This window comes from Podarcis melisellensis (assembly GCF_964234715.1).
Source record: "Podarcis melisellensis genome assembly, chromosome: 3".
In the NCBI taxonomy this organism is placed as follows: Eukaryota; Metazoa; Chordata; class Lepidosauria; order Squamata; family Lacertidae; genus Podarcis; species Podarcis melisellensis.
Genome location: NC_138530.1, coordinates 53,863,942 through 53,891,142, shown reverse-complemented (window position 1 = coordinate 53,891,142; position 27,201 = coordinate 53,863,942). Strand labels below are relative to the sequence as shown.

The 27,201-nt window shown below is 39.9% G+C and overlaps 1 protein-coding gene across 12 annotated transcripts in view; it reads left to right on the top strand.

The window, feature by feature from the left end:
• Window positions 1-27,201, top strand: part of ARID1B (AT-rich interaction domain 1B) — a 344,407-nt gene that overhangs the window by 243,868 nt on the left and 73,338 nt on the right. For all 12 annotated transcript variants that reach the window (XM_081905095.1, XM_081905099.1, XM_081905094.1 and 9 more), the window contains 2 exons: window positions 10,846-10,935; window positions 22,480-22,659. In XM_081905095.1, the coding sequence (XP_081761221.1) occupies window positions 10,846-10,935; window positions 22,480-22,659 (270 nt within the window). The remainder of the gene's footprint in view (window positions 1-10,845; window positions 10,936-22,479; window positions 22,660-27,201) is intronic.

The window sequence follows — 27,201 nt, the reverse complement described above, 5'->3', positions numbered from 1 at the left end:
GTTTTATATAGAATTTGTTTGAGTATTGGCAAAAATAACAAAACTCATGAAGTTTCTTTCAGAGGACATTAATAATTCAGCCATAGATACATCTTGCCCAGTTAGTTACACAGATTCCATCTGCTGTGATGGGTCAATTTCTCCCACACTTCCTCTTGTTTCAGCCTACCTTTAACTTTTAAAATTTGAAAACTTCATCATGCTTCCCTTGAGTCTTTGTAATATGGCTTGCCCACTGGAAAGTGGCATTCATATTGGTAAGCTCCTTTTGGTTCGATTCTGAAACGAGCAGTTTCTGCCAGTGTTCATATTGTGGAGCGTTTTATGAGTCTGTTGTTCAGCCTTAGAAGTTAAGATGGAGTGCCCTCGTGGATTGTTTTTAGTGGGGCAGTTTTCTGAGCTTGCTGTCAGCAGGCGAGCTTGGCAATATGCTCAGCAACCAGAAGGTGAGGGGGAGAATATCTGAACATCCCCTCTAACAACTGCTCCTCTTTTTTCTTTTCTTTTTTGCAAGTGCTTGTGTCATTTGAGTTCCCAGTGAAGCTGTTTCATCTTATGATTCGGTCTGGTTTTAGGCAGAGTCACATATATGCTATTTTTCCCTTCTGCAAAGCTCCAGCCCCCACAGCATCCTCCTCCAGAGAGGAGGCATGGGAAGAGGCAGAAGGTCAGGCACTAGAGAACTGTGAGGAGCCAGAGTGTCTTTCTTCATTACTGAGTGAACATAGAGCATTGGCAAGAGGCAAAAGGTGGCAGAAGAGGAACTGGGCCAGGGGAAGGTTTCTCCCTGTGAAGATTCATTGGCTGTCTTCAGTTCCTTCCATTCTGCATTCCTCCTGCCTTCCTTCCTTCTCCAAAGTGCTGTAGTGGCACTTGTAATGACAACTCAAAGATATTTTCTCCAATCTGAATATATTCAGGACCTTCAGCTCTATATACAGCATGCCTTCTGGACATTTCATCATCCTTCTCAATGTTGTTCTTGAAATTATTAGCATAATAATGACAATTGCAGGCCTGTGTTGAATTGTATTTTCCCAGGTTTTAAAAATCATGCTTCTTTGATATGAACTAAAACGGGCAGGCAATGTGGTACCCTCTAGATGTTTTTGGACTTCCATAGGCCACAACCAGCAAAGCCAGGATGTGGGGAGTTATAGTCCAAAAACATCGTGAAGGCACTACATTGGCCATGCCTGTACTAAAACAACATGGATATTTTGTGCCAAGCTTGCAACTGTTGACATACTTTTCTTGATACTCAGCCTTAACTCATAAATCCGTCTCTTCAGTGTTCAACCTAGACATTTATCCCCCTTCCTATAAGTAATGCTCTTGGTTTTTATTCTTGTGTGTGACATCTTACATTTGTCCTTGCTGGATTTCACATTACTGCTACCAGCCAAGGCTAAACAACCTGTAAACATTTTAGATTTTTAGTCAATGTGCTCTTTTAAATAGCCTGATGTTATTTCTGTGCCTTTTCCTACTTCAGTTTCTTGAAATATTCATTTATAAAGCAGAATTTTTTGCCCTGGTCTGTCACCATTTCTGGCATGAAATTTGAGGACTTCATTCAAGCATCCTGAGGGCAAGAAAAAATGAAGCTTGTTTTTTGCTTCTCCTAATGAAAATAGGGGTGTGGCTAGAGTGCACAGATGTTATAGCAGGCACGAGATCTACTTCCTGCTCTATAAATTCTAATCTAAGAGATGGTGGATTAATATTTGAAACTCTTAAGAATGTGCTTTCTTTTGGTGCTATTTTGATAACACCAAGCAGTCAAAATGTGAATGAGGTTTCACTGTGCTAGATACTGCACAAACAATGGGGGGAACTTGCTCAGGCATTATGTTTTTTTATATAGCAATTGCTTTTACACAGCAAATGTGGCAATTCTATTCCAGATCTATCAGCACACAAAGCAACCATAAACACAGCTTAAATGGCCAATTTCACAGGGTTTATGACTGCATTGTATTGTCGCTATGACACCAATCAGCCAAGGTGTAATCTGGCCCTTAGAAGGCTGTTTAGTCTGTGTGTAATGCATTGCAATTATCAAGGTCCCAGGCTTAGTTCCAGGTGAGCAGTAAAACACTGTCGAGGGAAAATCTATCCATTTGGCTCTGCAGTAGAATTAAAGGAAGGGCAAAAGATTGGCTTCATGGATTAATGTTGGTAACACAGTTCACTGTGCAGATTAGGGTGTCTCCAGGCCAGCATTCTTATGATATTTTATTTTGTTTTGTATTTTCCCTCACTGTACTGTACTAATTTTTGCATGCCTTCTGTATGCACACACGTCATCCTCCCATAATTGATTTTTGTAAAGCGATGCTTGATTTCCCTGGTTGCACATGCAAATACACACAGGGACACATTGACATTATAACAACTGATGCAATGTGCTAGGGAGACAGAAGGTGAGGCTGGAGAGGGGAACCTCATGATGGAATCTGGAAGTAGCTATTTTAGTTTGTGTGAAAAATCAGTAACCAGAATAAATGACCAAAGGCTTGAATCCCAAATTACACCTCCAGGAATGGAAAAAGCTCCTCCCGTTTACAGAACGACCTTTGATCCTGCAGAATCTCCCGTGGATGAAGGAGTGAGGCAGTTTTGTCATTTCCCCCTTTCCCATGCAGCTACCTGTGCACAGTATTCCAGAGGATCCCCCCAACCCTCCATAGCAGATTTTGGGAGAGCCCAAGGGAATTACAGAGAATTGGATAACTGGTTAACACTGCCTCTCCCTTTTCACTCGCAAGATCTCAGGATCCAGGATAAAGTGATTATGTTGGCGTGGTACATGGGTGCTACAGTGAAAATGGAACATTCCTTTTAAATAGGCCATCCAGATTCCTTTTAAATTTGGCCATCCAGATGTTGCTGGACTACAACTCCCATCATCCCTGACCTTTGGCGATGTCAGCTGGGGCTGATGGGAGTTGGAGTCCAACAATATCTGAAGGGCCAAAGGTTCCCCACCCCTGATATAAAGGGATTCCTTTTTGGACATATCTTCAGAGTTTGTACCAGAGAACATTTGGCTGTTTAGTTGGTAAAAGCATAGTATTGAAGGAAAGATAAGCCATAGCATTGCCATGGACCTTTTTAGCCATGGTACAATGTTGTTGTTATCATGGTTACTACTATTATACAGTGCCAAAGAGAGCAATTCATTGCCATGGCCAGACGTGTTGGGGCAGAACGGAGCAGCAGACACCTCAGGCCCTGCTGCTGGTGCTGGCCAGGGCAAAAGGAAGGATATGCATTGGGCCCCTCCCTGGAAAATGGGTCATTTTTAATCCAGCACCAGTCCTTGTCCCTCGCCTCCCTTGTAACACCCTGCTTCAGAAGCTTATGCTGACTATTGCTTGTGGGACTGCCACTAGTAGTAGAGTGCAGTGCGCTGCATTTTCAGCATGGCCACTGAGACCCTCTGTAGCAACTGAGCCCCTGCCCCTTCCGGCAGCACAGTCCAGTGGTGAGACCCCTCCATGTCATCTTAACCTTCTCCAGCAGTGCAGATTGGGGGTTAGGATTGTTCAGTAAAATGGTTAGACCCTGTACAAAAATTAGAAATAGCACAGACGCTACCCTCAAGCTTCACCCAAAGGTAAAAATGTGACACATTTGTGGAGGAAAGGAAAGGAGACTAAAGAGGAAGGAAAATCAATCTGCGAAAACCAAGGGTATAGCTGTCAAAATAGGCCATTGATGAGACCTTTTCCTTTGGCCTCTTGGAACAGTGGTTGATCATTGATGGGAGTTAAGGAGGAAAGTAATGGGCAAGGTAGGCTAATGGAAAGTATCAGTTAAAACTTAGCCCTTTTTAAAACAATGTATGTTTTAATCATTATTTTCCTCATCCTAAGCTTCACAAGTCAGGGACTTGGTTTTTGTTTTGCTGCGTTTTTCTGGAAAGTACTATGAACACTGGTGACAGTCCACAAAATAATAATTGTTGTTGTTGCAGTAGTAGTAGTTGCTGCTGTTGTTATGCCTAGAATTTATTGTGGGTGCAGAGATTCCAGCTTTTAAAATATTAAAACTTGAAAAATTAGTTAGACAAGAATCAGAAATGTTCTGATTTACTTGGCCACGCTCTGCTGCCTGAAGTACTAAAGTAAAATGTAGCCTTTTAAAATAAATTCCGCAGGGAACAGTTCCTACATTGCCCTGTAGCCAACAGTTATTTGTTCACTTATATAGCAGCTCTAGCAGCATGATATGGAGCTAAATTCTTTGGGTTGTTTCCAGTCCCATTATGATCAACAACAATCTTGCCATTAAATTCAGTGGCAAGTAGATTGGGACCTTTCTCTACTGAACTCAGAATGGCTTAACAGCACCACCAGTTGACTAAACATCCAAAATTATTTGCTGGCTCAGTTACAAAATTCCTCTTGGTTTCTAAATCAAAAGTGACTTCTCCCGTAAGGTAAAATAGCAAAAATTGATTTTAGTGGAGCTCCTTGAAAAAGAAAAAGAAAAACCAAGATAGCTCAGGAACAGCATACCTTCATGGTGATTTGATGCAGTCAATTCATGGATTGGATTTACATCAAAGTCCAAAGTAAAAGACTTTCTGAAGGTCTAATCAAACCAGACTCTTTCTTTTCAACATGGCATCCATTCCTGTTATGTGCAGATTGATTGGGTCTGAGTGCCACACCACCTGATAAATATTAAATAATTTGATTGTATTGATCTTGTATTGTGCTTTCTTTTTTGTAGTCTATTTGAAATCTCTAGATTCCACTCTTTGTGTTTAGAGTTTAGCCATTATATTTAAAAAACTATTACTGAATTTTAATTCATATTGGCCACCCTTTGGTGTCTGACGATGGTGTAGTGTGTTAGTGGATAAAGTGATGTTGTCTACATCACTAAGTGATGTCATGTTGGATTAGAACCAGAGTCCCAGTACTGTGGGTTGGATCTCACATTTCTGTTGCATTCCCTGAAGGGAAGTTTGCTTACACAATGGGGTCTTCCACTGGTGGAAGAGATTATTTCATAAATTCTGCTTACGGATGTTTTTGTGAAAAAGAGGAGTATTGGCCAAATCAAGTCCAACTCTCCCGGAAAAAACTCCTAATTAACTTGAGAACTATATTTAAAAGGGAAATATTGAAAGAACCAAGAAAACCTGTCAATAAAAGAAATTTTGCAGTCTTTTTCACAAGTGCAAGTATGTTTCTGAACACTTTATAAACCCTTTTCAGTCTCTCTTCACTTTTACCCAAACATTACTTGGGATATAATTAAGGCATAATATTGAGTCCTCCTTTTAGGCATTATCCCAACAAATATGAAGAGATAGTTAAATTTAAAGAGCTACTATTGTATAAGCACCAGTAGCTGCTTTTCATAAAGATTTTTATGGGCATTCTGTTTCAGATAACGAATTATTTAATAAGGACTTTATAGCCAGTACACAATGCAGTCGATTTGACTGGCACCCGTTCTACCAAGATCTATACCTTACTCTGCTAAAATATCTTGAATTGTTGTTTGATATTTTATTCCTCATGTATTTTCCATTCCTAAAAATGTACGGTAGTGGTTAGCTTGTGTAGCAGATATAATAACTCACCATTGTACAACCATGGTTAAACAAAAGTGGCAGAGCAATATTAGTATTGTGAAAAGTTCTCTTTTATTGCATTGGTCTATAAACACTGCCAGCAGCTTTCCTCTTATGTATAACGATAGTAATAATGATGATGAATATGTGTTTGCTGGTTGAAACTGTCCTCGATACTTCACTATTGCAATTTGTCACCTAGGCACTCGCTTATACATTTATGCTATGGAAAGGCTGTGTGATACCACATAAAAACCAAATAAAAAGGCAAATCATCTTTCTCCCTATTCCTTTAGAAGTAAATGTAATATTTATTGCTACCCACAGGTGATTCTGTGTAGCGCAATATAGTGCATGGTTTCTGGACCTTGCATACAATTCAGGATACATGGCAGGTTTTCACTTTCTTTGGCCTCTTTTACTCAAATTAAAAATGCAAATGCTACATATTGTTACCTATCTGGAGCACTCCTCTTTCTGCGCGCAGCCGCTGCTTCCCTTACATTGCCTCCCCACAACACTTGAAACCTATGGGCAGCTTTCAAGAGTGTTCATAAGGACTCGGGAAGATGCTTTGTGGCAAATCAGACCAACAGTGCGTCTAACTCAGTATTCTCTACACTGACGGACAGCAGCCCTTCAGGGTTTAAGGCAAGAGTCTTTCCCTGCTTTACATAGAGGTTCCAGGAACTGAACCTGGGACCATTTTTGTTCTCAGGAAAGGAGGATATGCATAGGAAGCTTTCCAGTATAGACAATTAACTCCCCAGTGTACATGTGCAAGTCTTGGTGACACAACCATAATTTTCTACAAGTTTTGTTAATTGCTGAATTTTTTTGTTCTGTTTTGAAAACATATATCTCACCTACTTTCTGTGGAGCTCAAGGTAGCAATCCCTGAGTTAAACCCCATCATAAAACTACACAAAAACACAGCAATAATTTCAACAAAGCTAAGCACCAGAAAGAAAAAATAAGAACCTTTTTTTAAAAAAGCCGTAACTTACCAGGCACAGCAAATCATATAGTGAGAAAACCTGAAATACCTCATTAGGGGAGATGTTCCACATAACATTATAGAAATTTAGAAGATTGTTTATTTAAGAAAAAACAACAACACAAAACATTCCTTCCTCTTCTACCAGGTCTTTGGCTGATTAACATACTGTCCCCTTTTAAATGTGTTTGTGGGAAGAGGGAGGGGATTATTGGTTGTGTGGGCAGGTTGTTATTGTTTTTTTGTTAGGAATTTTGTGTTTCTATCTTGTATTTTTATATTGTGAGCTGCCCTGAGATCCACAGATGGAAGGACAGTATACTAATATAATAAATAATACTAACATTTTCAGAGTAAATAATTTATCCCCAAATAGCCAGTAAGTACTTTAAGCAATTGTACAATTATGGTGTATATTTCTTTATACTGCATATCACTCTAGCATCTTTCCTCAAAAATCAGCTGTGGAAACAGTTGGCTAATTACTTTAAAATGATGCAACGGATGGAGCAGGAGAAACATATAGTTCTTTGCAGAGATTTACAGTTTGCCCCAGAACTCAACAATGACAGTTCAGAGTAGCTTTGAAGAAAGACACATCATCATGCTCTGGCTTCGACAGACAGAATACTCTTGCATAAAAGTTAACATGGGTTTCACTTTGATCAACTATGCAGAGAAGGGAGCATTTTTAATAGCTTAAACAAATCATATATTTTATGTGCTTCCAGCTGTTGAAAAGAGAAAAACGATTGCAAAGCGAGAAATGTGTGTTTGTCTTTGAAAATACTTGGGTTTAATTTGATGTGTCTACCATTTATACCATGTTCGCTAACATAGCTAATAAACACCTATATTGATAATACAGTATATATTTGTTGCCTAACCTGAGGTGGTACCAGCTGTTCTTGGTAACCAGACCAGCCATTTCTCAAATTAACAATGAATGAAAGCCTCAGGAGTTACTCTCCTTCCTCCTGTGGCAACTTGATTGCTTGGCATAAGGCAGTCACCACAATATAACAAAAAGAGAGGTGTTCCTGTGCTGTGTGTTCCGTTGTTTGTCACAGAGAAGGGCTTTGTGTGTGTGATTTTTTAAAATACAGCATTGCTGAAGGAGAAACTCTGTGCCCCATGTCTAATGAGTTTAAAAATAGACTGTTAGTAGTCACAAAAGGAAAATTAGACACGTATGATTTGTGTGTTCATTTTCTCATAGTAAATATAGTGTGATTTGTGGACTGTACAAAGGTCTTTGGAATAAGAACCTAAACTAGCTTATCCATTCTTTGTATTCATGAAAAATTGTGTCCTTTGATTATTTGTCCTTTGATTATTTGTTCAGATTTCTACCCTGCTCAGTGTTGTGGGCTCAGTGTGGGTTAAAACATTTTGAAGCTAAAATATTAAAAATACACGTTGGGAAGTATGTAGTTCTTTCAGTATGGAAATACAATTAATAATAATAGAAAATTCTCCTTGGTCACAAGTAAATAAAACTAATACTATATCCAAGACCATTTTTCTTCCAGCCTTAAAAAAAACAACAAAAAACCAGTCCAAACAATAAAACCCTTAAATGATTCAGAGGATACTTCATATTTCAAGTTTTAAAAGCAGGCGTTTATGCTGGTGTTGGTGATTAGATTCAAGTCTCTCTCGGCATTTTTCAGTGTTTATCAGTTTTTGGCTGACTACCACTTTTGAAATGAATAAATTTTTAAGCCTGAGAAAACCTGATCACTATCAGTATATACAGGCGCAGCACAAGGAATTGTGCTTCCCGTACTCTATGCTTCATGCCACCACCGCTCTTCCCCCATTCTCCTTTTTAGGGTGACCACAGAGCTGCCACCATCCTCCACCCAGTTTGTGCTGGTGGCGATACTGCTGGTGGCTTCTCTGCCATTTCCTCCTCCCTGCATTACCCTATTCTGAGAAGGGGCCAAGGGGATCGCTCTTCAGAGCCCAGCATTCTAGAAATGCTTTTCAAACCTAGACATTTTCCAGGAAAATGCCTGGAGCCAGAAAGCCAACTCAATTTTTTAAAAAGCTTAAAAAGTCATTATAGCCACCACCTGTGAACCATGGCAGTAGCACAGCAATTCTGCTGTCCACCTCACCCCAAATGAAGAGATCTGAAGAGGACCCTTTGAGCCGTTCTCAGAGTAAGGTGAAGTACGGCAGAGAAAGTGGTGGCAGAGAGCCTTGCCTCACTAACTGCACCGTAATGAGGAGGGGGGAGTTTGGCCTTGCCTCCCTACACACACACTTGCACCTGAGACCATTGTCTCATTTCACCTCTGTAATGCACTAGCCCCGAGTACCTATTTTATTAAAATAATACGGCCCTTTGTTACTCACGAGCAACTTTGTTTTTAAAGTTCATTTTTAAAACATGAATTTCTCGACCCAGTTGCAGAAAAACCCTTGAAAAGTGCAGTGTGTGTTACAATGTATACCCATATTAGCCTTTGCTTATAGCTGTCATGAACTGCACTGCTAAAAATGCACATTTACTAGGTCAGCGCATGTTAAGTAAACAAGGGCAACTGCAAACTTCCTACTTGTGAGGCTACTGTTAACATAAGACTTTGGAAGCTTCGCAAATATAATATGCAGTAAAAGGCTAAGTTATTGCTGACAGTTCATTTCTGCTATCAGTACTATTTGTACAAGGTTTTTCGGGGGGGGGGGGAGAAAGTGCTAGAGATTAAACTCTACGAGAATTTTGTAGCAGAGCAGACACACGGGGCTGGAGCAGAAATGGAGTTGAGTTGGACATCACCTTAATAACTTTTTGGCTTGTTGAAACTGGCATTGTCAACACAATTTTACGGGAATTATGTAACAAGTCATATGGTGGGCATAGGAGCCAAGTCCTATGGGCCAAGGTCCCTTTGCCCCTCCCAATAAAATATTTGAGGGAGCCGCCCCCCAAGCTGATGGATAGTGCCATTCAAATATTGTGTGCATGCTTCAACTTGTGATTAATTATGTGGAGTCGGGCTTACCTGCCCCTCCCCCATATTTTTATTCAAGTTAACACCTCTTTCGCAATTCGCATTACAGCTATTTATTTATCATAGGAATATCCTACCTTTTCTCCCATGAGCTCAAGGTGGATGTTCGGTCATCCCTATTTTTATCCTCACAGCAGCCCAGTGAGGCAGGTTAGGCTGAATCTTTGCCAAATAGAAGTTTTAACCTAGTAATACTGTTTCATGTTTTCTGTATTATTGGTTATGAAAAAGTCAACAATAGTCCCCTGCTGCCAAAAAAACCTCCTCCCCCTCATACTATTCTGGATCCCGACATCCTCCCTGCAGCTGTTAATAGTGGGAATAAAGAGAAGGAGAATCCTTATCATGGGATTCCAATATACATTTAGTGTAGTTTGATCCTCACAGAGGTGATGCAAGCAATTCTGTTTGCACTGTTGCCCAGAACTACGCAAGTCTCTGGGTCAAGATGGCATTCTGCTGCACTGTGTGTGATGCCATTTATGAGTCTCCTTCTCCCTCTCTTTCTCTTTTGTTAAACATTAACTTGGATTCCTTCCCATGCCAATTTATATGTTAGCTCTGTATTTTTACCAGGTGCAAATTATGAATTAAGCTCTTGTTTGAATAACATAGTGCACAACACAGGCTTTACAGAAATACCAGTTTTATTGCTGTGTTACACTTAGAGGACACCAATATATCATTAAAACCTCAGATTCTTTACAATATTCTTCTTCCCAAAAAGCATAAATGGAATTTATCTTTAGTTGCTGTTGTTGGCAGCTGTCAATGTGTTCCTGGCTGGCAGCCAGTCCACGCTCAACAGGATGAGTCCCACTGTTCAGCAGACTTGGATTTTGTTAGAACGCCCTCATAGAAATATATGTCTGGAGATTTCCAGCTATAAATTGGATCATGTCAGTAAGGATGGGAACAGGCTCGGTACGAAATTGAACAATTCGGCATGCCTGTTGTTAAATATGTTTATGCATGCTTTCTCCTTGGGTTACGAAAACAGAAAACATTGTGAAATAAACCTGTTGCAGTATCTCTGATGTTCACACCACATTTTTAGTCATTTACAGTGTGCTGGTGTTCACACATTCTAGGAGTATGCCCCGCTGGATACAATGGGACTTATGTCTGAGGGAAAGTGCATAGGATTGTGCTGTAGGAATAGGTTTTATTTGCATATGTTACTTCACTAAGAACTAATTATTTATTTCCCTTCCCCATTTGTGTTGCAGGTAGCCAGATGCCATCCCAGACTCCAGGTAGCCAATCGGAATCCAGCTCCCATCCTGCCTTGAGTCAGTCCCCAATGCCACAAGATCGAGGTTTGTGCTGGAGGATGAAATAGCCACAGAGCATAAAAGCCTGAAAGGGGCAAAATATTTTCCTATGTTCTCTGTTTCTTGCAGCAAGGAAATTCCACTTGTAATTGTCTCTCAGCAAAATACTGTAAGAAACATATTTCCTGAGGGAGAAGTAAATAAAAAAGGAGTATCTACAAGAACTTGGTTAAAAACAAAGAGCTTAATGTTCCAAAAACATTCTTTATCAGAAGATCTTGCTAGATTCTTAATGGTCTTTAAAAATCTGGATACAGGAAACATTATTTATAAATATCTGACATAGCATTTGGTCTCTGTAGGATAGAAATGCTAGCTGCTTTACAGTCAACAATTTTCCCACAGTTATTAAAATGTTGATGAATTCCTGTGCTTTGGGGTATAGGCCATAACATATATCTTCCTATAGAAGCAGGATTGGGGTCAGCAGGCTGGAAATGGCCACATTCCCAATCCTCTTGTCTCAAAAAGTATCATGATCTTATCACAACATGGCCTGAATGTGCTTGTAGTGCTGCTCTTTAAGTAGAGTTTTTAAACCCACAGGAAGAACTGAGATTTCATGACTTGATGTGTAAGAGCGCACTGCTAGTCTGTATATCAGCATTAGCAGCTATTAAAGCATTAGAGAGGTGAGAAGCTATGTGAGCTTTCCCCTTCCCTTCCAGGCTCTTCAGAGGACACTTTCAGCGAAGGGCATGCATTGCTGTGGGCCAACTTTGGAAATGCTCACAGGAAGATGTGCACCTTCCCAGCACACCTGCTTGATAGCTAGAGAGTAGTGTAATGTTGGAGGGGTAGGGGGGAAAGATTCACAGGCACTTAAAACGACAAGTACCAGGGAGTTACAGGTTTCAGTGTATCTATTAAGCAGGATTCCAGTAAAGTGGGTGAACCATCATCACAGCATGTAATGCATTTTCTTTTCTTGCTGGAAACTTCCTTTTGCAAATTCTGCAAGATATTTTGAAAGCTGTTGATCAGCAACTTGGCCATAGACCCAGCATCTACTGAACTTCCATTTTATCTGACCCTGCACCCCTGGAGTGCCAGGTGGCTGGATCTAGCCACCCTTTTAATTTTATTTAGTGCCCCCAACCTTGTGTCACTCACAAGCGCCTGAAGAAATTGAAAGAGTTGCTAGGCATAGCTGCCCAGTGCTGCTTGGAATGCTGCCACTATCATCAGGTAAGTGTGCCAGGACTCACTGACCAGAGGGAGCTCACCAGAGGACACTTTGCCCAAGGCCCTCTCAAATCTGGAGATAGCCCTAACAGCACTAGATGGAATACCCCCTCTGATACTAACTGGAGTCATTTCCACCAGAAGATATTTAGGAGAGGCATTCAACATGTGTTGAGGGTGCACTGTCAACTGGTTCCAGAATTATTTTATGTCTTAGAGACATAGTAAAGCTTTCTCTTTATCCACAAATAATAGTGGCATGAGTTTCTTGGAGTTTTCCCATTGTACTGTGGTGGTTTATAGTGTGTGCGAGGAGCCATTCATCTCAATGCAGCATTGAGGTTGGGACTATGCAGATGCACCTATTAGCTCCAACAGCACATCTGCACAACCTTGGTCTCACCACCGCCCTGCCCTTCCCTGTGAGTGGCAGTTACATCACCGCCAGGAGGCTATTGCTGTGGCTCCGTCCCATCAGACAAGAGGCCCCTGATACATGGACTATCCATTCCTCATTCCATCCTTGGAATCTGACTTGTTCGATTCTAAAGGATGTGTGGTTTAAGAATTTCACCAGGAGTTGTCTCATCTGGTACTTCCTATGAACTTAAGTTGCAAGCATTCCTTATCACATCCTACAAAACCAGAGTTGCTGTGCATGAGGTCCACTACCAGTCACTTAGCTTTCAGTTCAGCTGGGGCATTGGCCACCCCGACTTGTGACAGAGCTGCAGTGCTTAAAGCAGCGGAGTGTTTTGTGCTGAGTGGTGGAGCCCATGCTGTTGATGAGTTCCAAGTCCTAGGACTTAAATCTCTTTCTGCTGTCCATTTCTCCACCCTTGGGAATGCTTCCAGCTGAGTCATTGATTGGAGCCAAACATCAGTGTCTTCAGTGCCTGACGTGGAATCTGATGAAGTGTGGTAAAGAGAGGCATCCAACTCTGTATCACGAGGCCAAATAAAAATGGTCCGTTTTTTAAAAAAATGAATAATTTATTGTAACCTGCAGTTTGAGAATTTAGAATCTAATCTTCAAATTGCTCTGCTGGCACTAGTCTCGGTGCCATTTTGTTTCTAAAAAATCCTTCTGATGTTTGCCTTCAACAGACCTGGCTTTTTATTTAGAGTATTTATTGAAGCTCCTGTCATGCTACGGCTAATCTTTGTGACCTAGCTTGTTTAAAATGTACATTTGTTTCATGCAGCAGATACAAAATTTGTAACCAGTGAGGCCATATTGATTTTGCAGAACATGTTTCCCCAAAGCTTCTGTAAGGTCTGAACAGTGCGCGGATAAACATGCGTGCATTCCCTTTTGTGCCCTGTCATTGATTAGAGACTTCTTTGAAATGGAAAACTTCACCTTTTAAAAAGGGTGTTACATTAGTTGATTCTTTTGCTTGCTTGAACTGCTTTTCCACTGAAGTTAGAGAGGGGAGGGGAGAGCACAAGGGCTCAAAGGGAAGGTGCTTGTCATTTACTGATAAAAACCCAAGCAGAAAATCGTTCCTGCCAAAGACACCTGATCCACAGGCATCTGTTACAGTAATTTAAACACTTGGCTTACTGATATAAACGTTTCCAGCTAAAAACACCAAGTGACCCTCCACTTTCAGAGTGTTTTTGTTCCTTCTAGCACTTTGTGAAACATTTTTCTCCTTCAAAGAAATGAATGAATGCATGAACAAAAGACCACTAATATGTTTATTGCTCCTCAATATATCGTTAGTCAGACTTTCTGTGGAATTTGCTTGGCTATGTAAGATCTAAGTTTCGCCGTTCTTAAATGAAAGCCACACAAACAAATTATTAAGTTTACACATAATATCATTCTGAAAGTGTGTGCATTTATTTTACCTTGTTATCAGTGGTGGTTCAGCACCCAGTTGGGATTTTTCATCTTTTCAAGCCTAAGGGTGTGTGTGTGTGTGTGTGTGTGTGTGTGTCCTATAATAGAATAGAACTTTCAAACAAACAGATTTTTCCTTTGTGCAGTTTGCATGTGTGTGGCACAAATGCATGTATATAATATAGTTCAGAATTTTTTTTGGAGATTTGGACATTCTGGTCCCTTCAAGTTTTTCTTTGCTGGCAGTAAGAGTGATAGATTGATGGCTTTTAAAGAAGTTCAGGGAGCAAAGTATAGGTGGGATAGTCATGCTTCTTTTCTCCCTTTGTACGACATTGGAACAATTTCTAGAGCTTTATTCTGTGTTCATCTGCTTGATAGTGTTGGCGCCTGAGCCACATCTTACCTTCTCATTGGGTGGTCAGGTCAAACAGGAAATATGAGACATGCCTTACAAGAAAGAGGTAGACACTCAGGGTCATCTCTGATTTCAGTAGGTACCATGAGTTGCTGTTGCTTACTGGGAGGGGCAAGATGGTGGGGATGCACCAGTGGAGCCAATCTGACACTCCTGCCATGTGCTTCACACCACCCTTTTCCACCTAGTAAACAGTGACACCCGCTCCCATGTTGGGAAGCTAGCCCCACCCTGCAAGTTACTGTGTTGGCCTGAATATAAGCCTCACTTTTTTCCTAAATTTCAACCATGAAAAGTTAAAATGCGGCTTAAATTCACAACCTTACAAAAATTGGCTTTTATGATATTGCTGCTGAAACAGAAATACGATAAAACAGAATGGGTGTGAGTGCTTGCAGAATTTTAAGGGAACAGCTTATATTCGGGTATTGTCTTTTTTTCTCCCCCCCCCCTTGACTTTTAAAGATGCAGCTTATATTTGGGCCAATACGGTACTTCTGCTATATCCTTTATCATGTCTTGCTATACCTGGATATATTCAAGGCAGCACCTAAGTTACAACAAAATTAATTAAAATGCAGTGCATGATATATTTTCTCTATATGCTAAAACATTCTCATTTGGCATCCTCAGTGCTCTTTTTGGTTTGAAATAAGTACACCCTGGTTCATCATATTCAGATTAAAATAGTAGATAGGGAACTGCTAAAAACACAGACTCTAATGGAAGCATTAAATGGTCTCATGCTGTTACTCTGGCACACACTATCATGAAGGGGATGCTTAAAAAGCCTTTATTTATTAAGGCAAATGTATATGGGTCAGAATTAATTAAAAAAAACTTTTAATTGTTCTCCCATTATAATTTGCACAGCAGTGTATAGTTAAATATTCATGATAATGCTGATGATATGCTAAAGGTCTGGAATAGGTCTGGAGTTTCAAAATCAACACAGGTTATTTAACCCTTTTCATCTGATATACCATCAGAGACTCGCTCAGTAAAATCCCAGAGCTCCGGAATAATTAGAAGAAAGTAATGAGGATTTAATTAGTCCTTGAGATGTGCTGAAACAGGACCATTGAGAACTTTTTTTCTGTTTGGACATGGATTGCAAGTAGAATTGATGCTATTGCAGTTGCTGTGATGTGCTGGAAAATGTATTCTATTGCTAGAGGCAGTTTCATGGCACCATTCTGTGCCTGTCAGATCTGCATGGAAGGTACCCATCACGAGAGCTTCCGAAAACCCCTTGTCTTTGCCACCCTTTGCCAATATCCTGCTTTTCATCATTTCTCCTCTAGGGTCTTTTTTTCCTTCCCATCATTTACATGTTGCATCTTGTGATAGCGTTTCATCTTGCTTTGTTTCTTGGTTTTTAAATGGAGGGGGAGAAGGGGGGGTACAAGTAGTGTGTTCTGGGGGGAAAATGTATTGCAAAGAATCACAGTGGGTAACAAATTGCAGCCTTATAGAATCCAGGTGTTGAGCTGAGCGAAACCTTGATCTATTTGACACAGCTGCATGTAAGCATTATCTCAAAATCAAGTTCTTATTTAGTATTAGATCTTCACAGAAGTGATATTTATCAGTAGCTACAATGTAGTAAATTTAAATGGCTTTTTGGCAGTGGAGATTGTTATCCAGTAAGAAGCAGAAACAGATGGGATGTGATCAGGCATTTTGATGTTCTCTTTGTGCTTTCCTGCACACACATACTAAACAGCAAACTGAATTTATGTAACTACAAGCTCTTGCTTTCCTTATTCCTTTTAATGTTATTTACTTCCATCATCTATATTCTGTCACTTCATCATCCATTTATTTTCATTTAATGAAACACAAAACATATTTATCTCTTTAGAAGTCATACGTACCACTTAGGGAATTTCCCTTCATATTTCCTATTCAGATACAATTATGACTTAATACTGACATTTGATAAAGAGTATCTTTTCTCTGACATCTATTTGCCATCTTTAAAGAAGAGACAGAGAAAGAAAAATCCTAATCAAATTGCAACCAAAAAGCACTGTGAATAGTTTTTAAATCTTAAAAGGATGTTCTTCCTCCATTTTTATTGCATTTTAGGATTTAGCATCTGACCCACAGAAAAAGAGAATAACACTGTTCTTGTTATTATTTATAATTTTTCTTACACATTTATTTTGTATATCTATCTCACCTTTTCTGCCACCCAAAGCAGCAAATAGAAGAAATACAATAATATAGTATTCATTTAAAAAACAACAAGTTAAACCTAATAAAATACTGGATCATGTTTAAAAGAAAAAAGTGGGATGGCTCACAACAGACAAATAAAGTATGGTCAGAGATTAATGTTTTTCCACATCTGACACACAGAGAGAGGGAGAGAGAGAAACATATATAAAGCCTCTTTCTGGTAGTGTTAGCATGTTCATCCACAAGGTACCAAAGCCAATTTTATACTTTCAGTGTGTACTTCATGATTACTCAACACTTGCATGGTATCAGTGCATTCCTAGAGCAGTGTGGAAGCCACCTCCCGCTTGTCCAATCCCATTCTGCTCCAGGAAAGTCCATAGAGAAGAACTGTGAGTGTCTGCCGAGTGATTTGAACCGTCCCACAGCAGTGTTGTCCGTCTCCTGGCATTTAATTGGAACCATTTTCCTTTCTACATATATTACCAGAACGGTGTAGCACTAGACTATTGGGAAGAAGGTTCTATGTTGTTCCAGTAGCAAATAAACCTATAGTGAAACCATGCATTACTGTTAAGAAGTCCTAGCTCACCAAAAGGGATGCCTGTTTTTTAACATGCAGGAATAATTTACAGCAGCTTTCTGGAGGTAAATGACATGCAGCATTGATGCAACAACAAAGGAGGCCCTGCTCTGTTTCCCAGCTGTTCATTCCTTGTACAGAATGATGCAGCTCAATTCAAGGAAATATTTGTGTCCTTCCTGAGTCTGAGTTACACTGATTGAAGCAAGTTGGAGATTGGGGTTTTATATAACTGCGCTCGTTTTTGTAGGTGCTGAATTTGCAATACCAAAAGATACGTGGAAGGTCACCTTTATTAAAGTAATCCCATAAAGCAGTTGTATCTTTATGTTTGAACTGGTTTAAACCTATTTCAGCTCCTAGCCTGTGAAAAGTTGGGAGTGATGTGGTACTTCTTTTCCTACTGGGAATAGTATCTGGTTTGAGGATTGCCCAAATAATGTTTGGTCCAGTTGCAGAGTACATATCAAGGGCTGGGAGTTTCTTCCCTTGTTCTGCAACCTTTAAAAGTGGTGTAAGAGTGCCAAACCAGCTCTATTCTTGGAGAATCTGAGTGCCAATTTCAGCACCTGATGGATGTCAGTTTCAGATTGAATGTTGAATATCAGGCATATTATCCTCCCCAGCCAACTTCATATTTAGACTGAGTTGATTAGTTTTGGCATATGCTAAATATACAGTAGCTATGCCTTATTTCAAGAAGACTTGAAATCAGTAGTGTCTACCTACAGAGAAAAGGAGCCACCCTCATAAACTGCTCTGTGGCAGAAGACAACTAAATAATCACGTCAGCAGAATCAAAACCTAAAATCAAGTCTCTAGACAAATATTATCGTCTAGCAGCTGGTTACTGGGGTTTTTTCCCCTTTGATAAACGCAGTTATATTCTTGAAGATGAATTTTTATTTACTTTAGCTAAATTGGGTTTTTTGTTGTTGTTGCTGAGACTGGGGAAAGGATTAGATTATATTTCTGCCTGTATACAATTGCTAACAATAAGATACCTCACTAGAAACATTTTTACACTTTTTTTTAGTGTCTGAAATCTCAGCCCCCAGGCTAGTACAGAAATAGGTCAGAACCATTCATTGGTAAAGGGCTTAACAAAGTGACAGTGAATGTTCCTATCACCAGGCTTCCAATAAAGTTTACTAAATCTGGTCGTTGTCCCTGGTATAGGTTTCCCTCGTGAGCTGTGAAATTCATGGTTTCTCTATTTTAACTTAAATAGGTAATACCTTGGATGATCTTTGTTAGGAAAGCTTTCTTAAAACAATTGAACTGTTTATTGAGGATCTACAGCAATGGATGTCATTTGTAGGTCAACATATAGAATATAAGCCTAAAACAAGCTGTTTTTAAAAGAATACCAACGGATTGCAAGCTGTGCTGTAATACATTTTTTTTAGTGGGGGTTGGAAAACCACTGAAGTATGCAGGTGTCTCAAGGGGCCAAGCAAGGGCCTTTCTGCTCGGTTCTTTTCTGACTACCACCTGAGCAGCATAAATGTCTAAATTTGAGCTCCTCTTTGAATTTGAGGCCCCCAGCCAAATGAGGCCCCCATTGACCCTGCTCCTGTCTGAACCCCTAGACAGCCACTGGCTGTTAATATATTGAATTAGATGAGTCAATGATATGAATCAGCTTCCCAAGTTCCCCAAAAGTAAGTTTTCTATTCTGTCTCTTCTGTCCAGCTTTGATGGTGGAAAACATTTATTGGGAAGGTGGTCTCCAGTCCTGTTATACATCGTCACAGGACACACTTATTATCCAAGAAGACAGAACCTTTGGTTCTGTCAGAGTTGTAGAGCTTTCTTCTCTGAGCATTTCAGTGTGCACATACATATTCCGCAAAATGGGACTGCTCAGTAGATAGCTGGATAATAGTAGTGAAAGGGAAACAGCTCAATATTCAAAAGGATGTTCCTGTTAGATCACTTTACATGGCATGGCAATCCATTGCACATGAGATAGGCTAATGGCTTCAGGTCTGTCATTTCTTTGCTGCTTTCATTGTATTGACAAATGTCACTCATGTCTTTGTGTCTGTGCCCTTTGTGCATCACGTTACAATGTCTATCCGACAGCATTGGGCAAGATTTGCATAAGGAAAGGTTTCCAGGCTACCATCTGGGTGATCTGTCTAATCCTTCCCCCGATTCCAATTTATCAATGATAGATGATATTAATTTCAAGACTAGACAGGAAGAGGGCAAAGAAGGGGGAGGGGATATATTTAAACATCATTGCCTGCCTTACATAGTTGAGGTTTTTGTCATATCAGAGAAAGAATTGGGAGAGCGATTCAGCCACTTAGCTTAATAGCACAGCTGGTGGAACAGTAGGGAGTCTGGGTTAAAGCTTTAGCTAGGTCATTATTTTCTGCCTTCACCAAAGCAATTCAGTTTGTGAAAAGAAATTGGCAAACAAACACTAAACATAGTATACAGAATTTAAGCATGTAGGATCTTATAAGAAATGAAGTATACTTCTCAAGTCCCTAGAAACTTGGCACCTTGGAGAGGAAGTGAATTGGTATTACCAGCCTTTATAGTGGGAGACAAATTTGCTAAGGTGACAGGTTGTGTGACTATTATTTCACCCAAGCAACAGAGAAACATCTTTTGTTGAACTGGTGTGAAGAAACATGTCAATCATTCTGCACACAACAGCAGATGCAAACATGAAAATAAGCGGTTGCAATGCCAAGTAGAAAGGGTATTGTGTGTTATTGAAGTCCAGTGAACCTTCACTACTTTCATACCGCCCAGTAGTGGCCACTGAAGTGCTTGAGTTTATATTAGCTAATGGAACTGCTCACCAAAAACACGCTTCGTTTCTGTAGCTGCTGTAGCATCAAAATAAAACAACAGCAAGCAGTGGGATTGTTTATAAAAATTAATGTGACAAGTCAGGTTTGCATTAGCTGGTTTTCTTCCCATAGACATTTATAGGCCCCTCCCCCCATAAATGTAGTATTTGACATTTTGTGAAGTGGAAGATGATGTGTTATTAGGGGTAGTTAAGAGAGCGCCCTGCCTTCACTTTCCACTGCTTCTTTGATTTGGTTCCAATTGATTTTGTAATGCTACTTCCCATCTGCTGAGATGAGTGCATTGGTAATGCAAATGTTTAAAGATGGTGTTTTGTTAATGGTCCATTCCATCTACTATAAAGATCATTCCCTGCACCCCTTGCATCCCGAGAAGATAAACTCCTGAAAATTTGAACCTCTCTTACTTACAACCGGCCTATCCATCTCCTCTTACATTTAAATTTATTTTTTGTTCTTTGACAGCAAGTTAAACAATCAGCTTGGCTTTCAGCTTACATATCAGTCCAATAGATCCTTTGCATGAAAGTTCATTGCATTTGTCATTTCATTACTGTTGGAGTGAAAAGTGTCTTATTACCAATATCATCTCAGTCTTCACGTTGTTCTGATTTGAACAGATTACTCTTAATATAATTCATGTATCCACACACCAAATAACACTGCACTCACTAGAATATCTTTATCACCCTCGTGTTTGATTCTGCTCATCCTGGAAATACAGTCATAGTCTGTTGATACGATCAGTAAGAAAAAGCAAATTGTCACTGAATACTGTTTGCTAAACATTGTCAGATTTGTTAGAGGCTGTGACTGTACTTGACAGCCAGACCACTTATTTATGTCCAAGTACATTGTAGCATTGGGGAAATGTTTGTATATTGAGGCAGTAATTTCTTCTAACTTCTGTCCTTTTGCTTATTCCATTTCTTTCCTGATTTCATAGCCTGTCTGTTTCTTCTTCCCTTTACATTTCCTTCCAAATCTCTATCTCCCATTTGTAATATTCAGTCCCTAGAGAGATTAATGCTAGGAAAGTGAAATTGCACCTCCCCTCTGGGAAAGTTGTACAAATTCAGTGTTTATTGGCACAATCCTTGGAGAAGAAAATATGAGTTCTTGTCTGAGCGCATCCTTCATTTGAACAATTCTCCTTTTGGACTTATACTTCCAGTGACTCTTGTCACTTCTGTTTCTACAGAAGCTATATACCTTCACTTAATGTTTAAAGTACTAGTTTCCTGTTTGTTAAGACTTGTCTAAAGAACAGTTTTACTCATGGCGGCTTGGTATTGCAGTTCTAAATAAGGTCAGAGGCGACAGAGTGGTGGTGGGGAAGTACCAGGTAATCAGGTTTGAGCAACAGTTGTTCTCTCAAACTGTGCCACCTGTGCTAATCCTAATAGTCCTCTTTCAGTTTCTTGGAGTAGCAAAGAACAGACTAGTGCAGTCATCCTGAGGATTGCAAATTGCATCTGGGCTCCTGCCAGGCACTTCTATAAACCCTTCCTCTAGAAGCACTCCTCAGCATCAAGGTGAACCCATTAAACATGAGCACCCAAACTACTATTTAAAAATTGATTGGATTCACTGAAGGTCACAAGATATTTGCCTTAGTTCTCCTCCACAAAACAAAATAATAAATTGCTGCATCTAAAATACCGTACCTTTACTGTTAGTTAAGTACTCTTGAGTGGTGCAGGCTGGTTGGTGTCTTAAATATGACCTTTGTGATCAGCTGCTACAACCCCAAACTCTTGGGATGACTGTCTAGAGAGCAGTAAAATGGCTAGGATAGGTAAAACAGGTATTGGAATTTGATTGAATATTCATAATCTGTGTCCATGTCCATTAGCAGCAATCGTCAAAGATATTTGAATGCTTCTTCCACCACTTTCACAAAGCTTACAAGAAGTACCCTTGTGCAATCTGTCTTAATGTCAATCTGCCTAGAATACTTAGTCCATATAACATTGATTGTTCTGCCTTCAAGGTAATTGCCAATTCCTTGTTTTCTCAGCTTGTTTTATTTTAATATTAATCCATTATCTTACTATTGAATTTTGCACAGCTTTTACATGTGGAGTAAATTCCAAACCGCATAATTAGTATTGTGTTCACAAATGATGCCCTTAAGTAATGTCATGTGTTATCTGTGATTTGGAATTCTGCCGCGGCTTTCGTGCATCAGCTCTCCATATATAATGATATGTGATACAAATAACCATTGCCTTAAAACAATCTTCCCTAAGCTGGTGTCCTTGAGATGTTTTGAGCTACAACTCCCCTCAACCCAAAGCCAGCAAGGGATGGGAGTTTTAGTCCAAACATCTGGATGGAGGGCACTAGGTTGGTGAAGGCTATCTCAAACCAAAGTTTTAATGTTCGGGGGGGTTGGGGTTGGTAAAGAAATGTTTTGAGTTTTCCATGTGGAAGTATTTAATTTGTTCCTGTGTTGTGTTTATTTCTCTTTTAGGTTTCCTGGCAGGCATTCAGAGAAACCCTCAATTGTCTCAGTACACGCCTCAGCAAACTGGACCATCTATGTCGCCCCATCCTTCACCCGGAGGCCAAATACATTCTGGAATTGGTAGCTTTCCACAGAGCAATTCAAGTGGTACTTATGGAACTCAGATGAACCAGTATGGGCCACAAGGTAAAACAGATAACACATAAAATAACCAGCTCTTAATCAGTCTTTAATAAATGCTATAGAACATTTCTAATCCTGCAGAAATTTATGTGTTTTTCTTTTTATATTTTTATAAAAAGACTACACACACGCACACACACTCCTTTTATCTTTATTATTCCTTTGTGGATGTCCTGAAAAAGAGTTATTATGAGAAATATTCTTAATTTTAAAAATACTAGCTGAACATAATTGAAATACAAGCGTCTACCCCCCATTTTTATTCTAAACAGATAGCAAGAATTCATAAGTTCACAGCCTGCACAAAACAGCACCTAAGATGTACCTCCGGTCACAAGTGTGCTTTCTGTTGCTTGTAAGAAGTTGGTTTAAGCCTGTTTCAAAATATCACATGGATTAATCTTCATCTCAGAGTCTTCCTTGGAAAGTGAACTCAGTTCTGAGTGCCTGCCTTACATGAAACTCTATTCCCCTGGAAATACCCCTCTCCCATGTGGACATTGGGGGCAGGGTGGAAGACAAACTCCCACGTTCTACCTCTACAGCTTTTTGGAATTATTTTCTAGGAATTAAGATGAAGGGGTGGTTCCACACAGAGCCAGCCTTAACTTTCGTGGGCACCTTCCAAGATCAAGGAGACCCAGCATTGATTCCATTCCTGCCCCACCTACATTGCACTTGACAACTGGGTGTTCGTGCTGCCCATTATTTTAAATCCCCACAATGTCCTGGAGTGAAGCTGCAATGGCAGGCACCTAGTAACTGCTCAGCAAATACCACAGCAGTTCTGCTGCTGCTGCCCACCACAATCAGTGGATAAAATCCTATGATCCTGCTGATTTAGGACAGGACCCACTAGAGGACACTTTTTCAGGGAACCCCGTCAGAAAAAAGAATATAATATCAATCAGTCTTTATTGTGGTCAAAGACCAGACAGCAAAGTTAACAACAACAACATAAGCCACAACAAATAATATCAGAATCAAACATCCATGTGAATATTTAATTCCAATACAGTTCTTCCTCCAGAAGGATTTTTATAAAACATTGTTGTACAATAAAATTTAACATTGGGCTAATATATAGAAGAGGTCATGTAGTTTTCTGGTCAGTTTTTATAGACCTTTGCAGTCACCAACAACATTCACATGTCATCAGGTTTTCAGAATTATTTTATTTAAAATAAAGGCCATATCTTTTAGGGCAGGGTGAGTGGAAAAGTAGAAACTCATAATTTTTGTGATGAACTGTCCCACAGTTGTTAGGATCATAGAAGAACAGATTATGCAAATCTTCATCTGCACCTCCCAGCACTTTTCACTCCTGCTATTATTCTAGCCACGGGTCAGCACCACTCAGTTCAAAGAAATGTTGCCTTGATATATTTGATCCTAAAGTATGCTCATTCATTTGTGAGGGGAAGCTAGCTAGCTGGCAGCTAGCTGGTGTTGTTATTTTTAGCCGACAAGAAGCCTGCTTGCATTCAAGAGCTTGTGGGTGAAACATGTTCGTTAGCTCAGATCTTAATATCTGAACATCAGTAATTGGCAATAGTACAGCTGAAACTTCCAAAATGTAGCAGATTTTTCTTGTAGAGTAATAGCCACTACTAATGCACTTAAGAGATATGCCTGGCTTATATCCAGGTGGCTATAAAACGATAGCAAACTGAAAGAGGAAGTGTCTATTGAAGGAGGTTGTCTCTTTTGACTAGCCCAGATGGTTCAGTTTACTCTTAGTTCATTGGCAATCACCCCTTAATTCTGAAAAGGTATACTTCTGTGATTATGCATGTACTTCTGCAGCATACATAAGTTCATCCTTCTTATATGGGTTGTGGTGGTGCCAACTTATTTTGAGTAGCTACCGGTTTGTCTAAAGCATAGGAGCCAGTTCTTTGGAACCAAGGTCCCTTCAACCCTGCCACCTAGTAAAATATTTGAGGGGACTACCCCAAAAAAAGGTTGATGGGCACTGCCATTCAAATGATGCATGTGTGCCACATCTTGTAAACGATTATGTGGGGTAGGGCTTACCTGCCGCACCCCCAATATTTTATTCAAGCTGGCACCCCTGGTCCAAAGTGAGCAGCTATCTGTAGTTAATGCTTGTAATGTAAGTGAGGTGAAGTAACTCAGTTTACAGAATAAATATAGTAATGTAGGTGTGCATGTCTGTAGCTCAGTCCATGTTAAGTAGACCAGGAATTGATTTCTCAAAAGTCTTGACAGAATGCAAAAAGATCACACTTGTGGATCATAAACTTTGGGTTGCCTTGGGCAAGATAAAGTTACTAACAAATTTAATACATAATAAATATTTTTTTAAAAAAAGAAACTTCATTCATTGGTAAAGTTAATTTAGAGATGTGTGAAGTTAGCCAGTTTGAAAGTGTCAGTCACAACTGTCAAACAATTTGCAAGTTAAAGTTGCCGGTTGTGACATTTCCAGGATATGCTGCAGACTAAAGATTTTCAAGTTGTGGCCAGCTTTTTGAATAATGCAGACAATTTCAGCTGAGTGCTAGAAGACAGTAGCTGATATCCAATTGTTACAGCCAGCTTGTGCAACATCCCTTCTGCTGCCAGGAGGCCCTAGTTTACCGCAACAGCCAAATTCAATTGATGTCTTGTACTTGTGAAATATGTTGTGCAACCCCTAGCACAACTTCTGTAGTTTTTATTATTATACTTGGTGACAGTTAAGCCTATGTGCATAGTTAAGCCTATACAGGACAGGGGAACTGGGGTGAGGAATGTCAGGAGTTCAGCCTACACTCGAGTAGGAGTGTAGGCTCTAACAAAGAAGTCCCATTGCACATGCAGAGGTTGTTCCACTCACACTTAGTTAAATATGCTCCTCAGACTTTAAATTGAGGAGCATGGACGAAATCAAAAGGTACCAATGTGAAAGGAGCAATAACACTGGGCAACAATTTTTTACTTTTTGAATGTTGTCTAGATTTCTGCAAATGATTTAGGGTATTTTTGCACTGCTGAATCAGGAAATGGCATCTGTTTCTCTCCATTAGGTCAGGTTTTTGTGCTATGTTGATTTGAAAAAAAATCAGATCTTGTGACAAAATCAATTACATTTTTGTGGCATTATCAGCTGCTTTTTGTCAACACACATCATCCTAAATATGTTTTTAAGAGAAAAAAATGTTTTTCCAACAACATATATTGATTACCTGATCGAAGCATCAATTACTGTAAACTGAATGGTGGCCATTGATAAAGGTAAGTACACGTAAATTGCATGTTGCTTCACCATTTTTCAAACTTCAGGGCTTGAACTTCCATTTCTTGGAACTCCTGGAATGCTCAGCGGCAGGGAGGTCTCTCTTCAGAGTCCAACAGTAGTCAGCCATCATGACTGCATCCCAGCGACCCTGATACCTGGTCTCCATCTCTTTCATGTCCTGATGGAATCTCTCCCCCTGATTGTCCCTCATTGAACCCAGGTTCTCAGGAAACTGGTCCATGTGTGAAAATAGGTAGTACATCTTGACGTTCATGTTGCAGCCCAGGTTTCTGAAAGCAGTCAGCATGTTGTTGACAAGTTCTGCGTAGTTTCTGGCCTTATTGTTGACAAGAAAGTTCTTCACTACCGGAACAAATGCCTTCCATGCTTCCAGTTCCACTTCGTTCATTGAGTTTCCGAACTCTGGATCTCTGATGAGCTGACGGATCTGAGGACCGTCAAAGATGCCAGCTTTCAACTTCTCCATGGTCAATCCTGGAAAAGCCTGGCACAAGTAAGTGAAGCAGTCACCATCCTTGTCCAGAGCCTTGGTGAAATGCTTGATTAAGCCGAACTTGATGTGCAGCGGTGGGAAGAGTATTCTGTCTCTGCCCAGTCCACCAGAGGGTCGTTGATGACGTTCCTTTTTCTGCAAGGCACCAGTTCCTCCTGCACAGGCCAGTCCTTCTTCATGTAATGCTGAGCACGATCCCTACTATCCCACATGCACAGAAAACATGGGTACTTGGTGAAGCCAGACTGTTGTCCCAACAAAAAGTTCACCATCTTCAGGTCAACACAAATAAACCACTTATGCTGATCATAACCAATTTTCTCCAGCACATACTTCACCGCTTCGTAGTTCTCCTTCAGTGTACTCGAGTGAGCCAGGGGTTTTGATCCCCCAACTGTATGCTTTGCCGCACCAATTTATGGAAGATTTTGAGGTTTTATGACTTCAAACTGATCCCTTTTCGACATAATCACCCAGAACTATTGAACCTGAATACTTCTTGTCATTAAAATAATCATTTCCAATCAAAACAATTATTCGACATGGCATTTTACCCCCACCAACTTCTTCTAAAATGCTCCACACAAGCGTACATGTGAACAAAATATTAAAAAATGACATGTGGCCATAACTCAAAAACTTGACTTGATTGAGCAAAACCAATGTGATTTTTGGATTCAGCGCATCAGATTCGTCCTAAATCAGCTGAAAAAACGCAGACAACAAATTCATTGTTGACCAGTGTAATGAATTCTGCATTACACTAGATTTTATATTTCACAGTAGG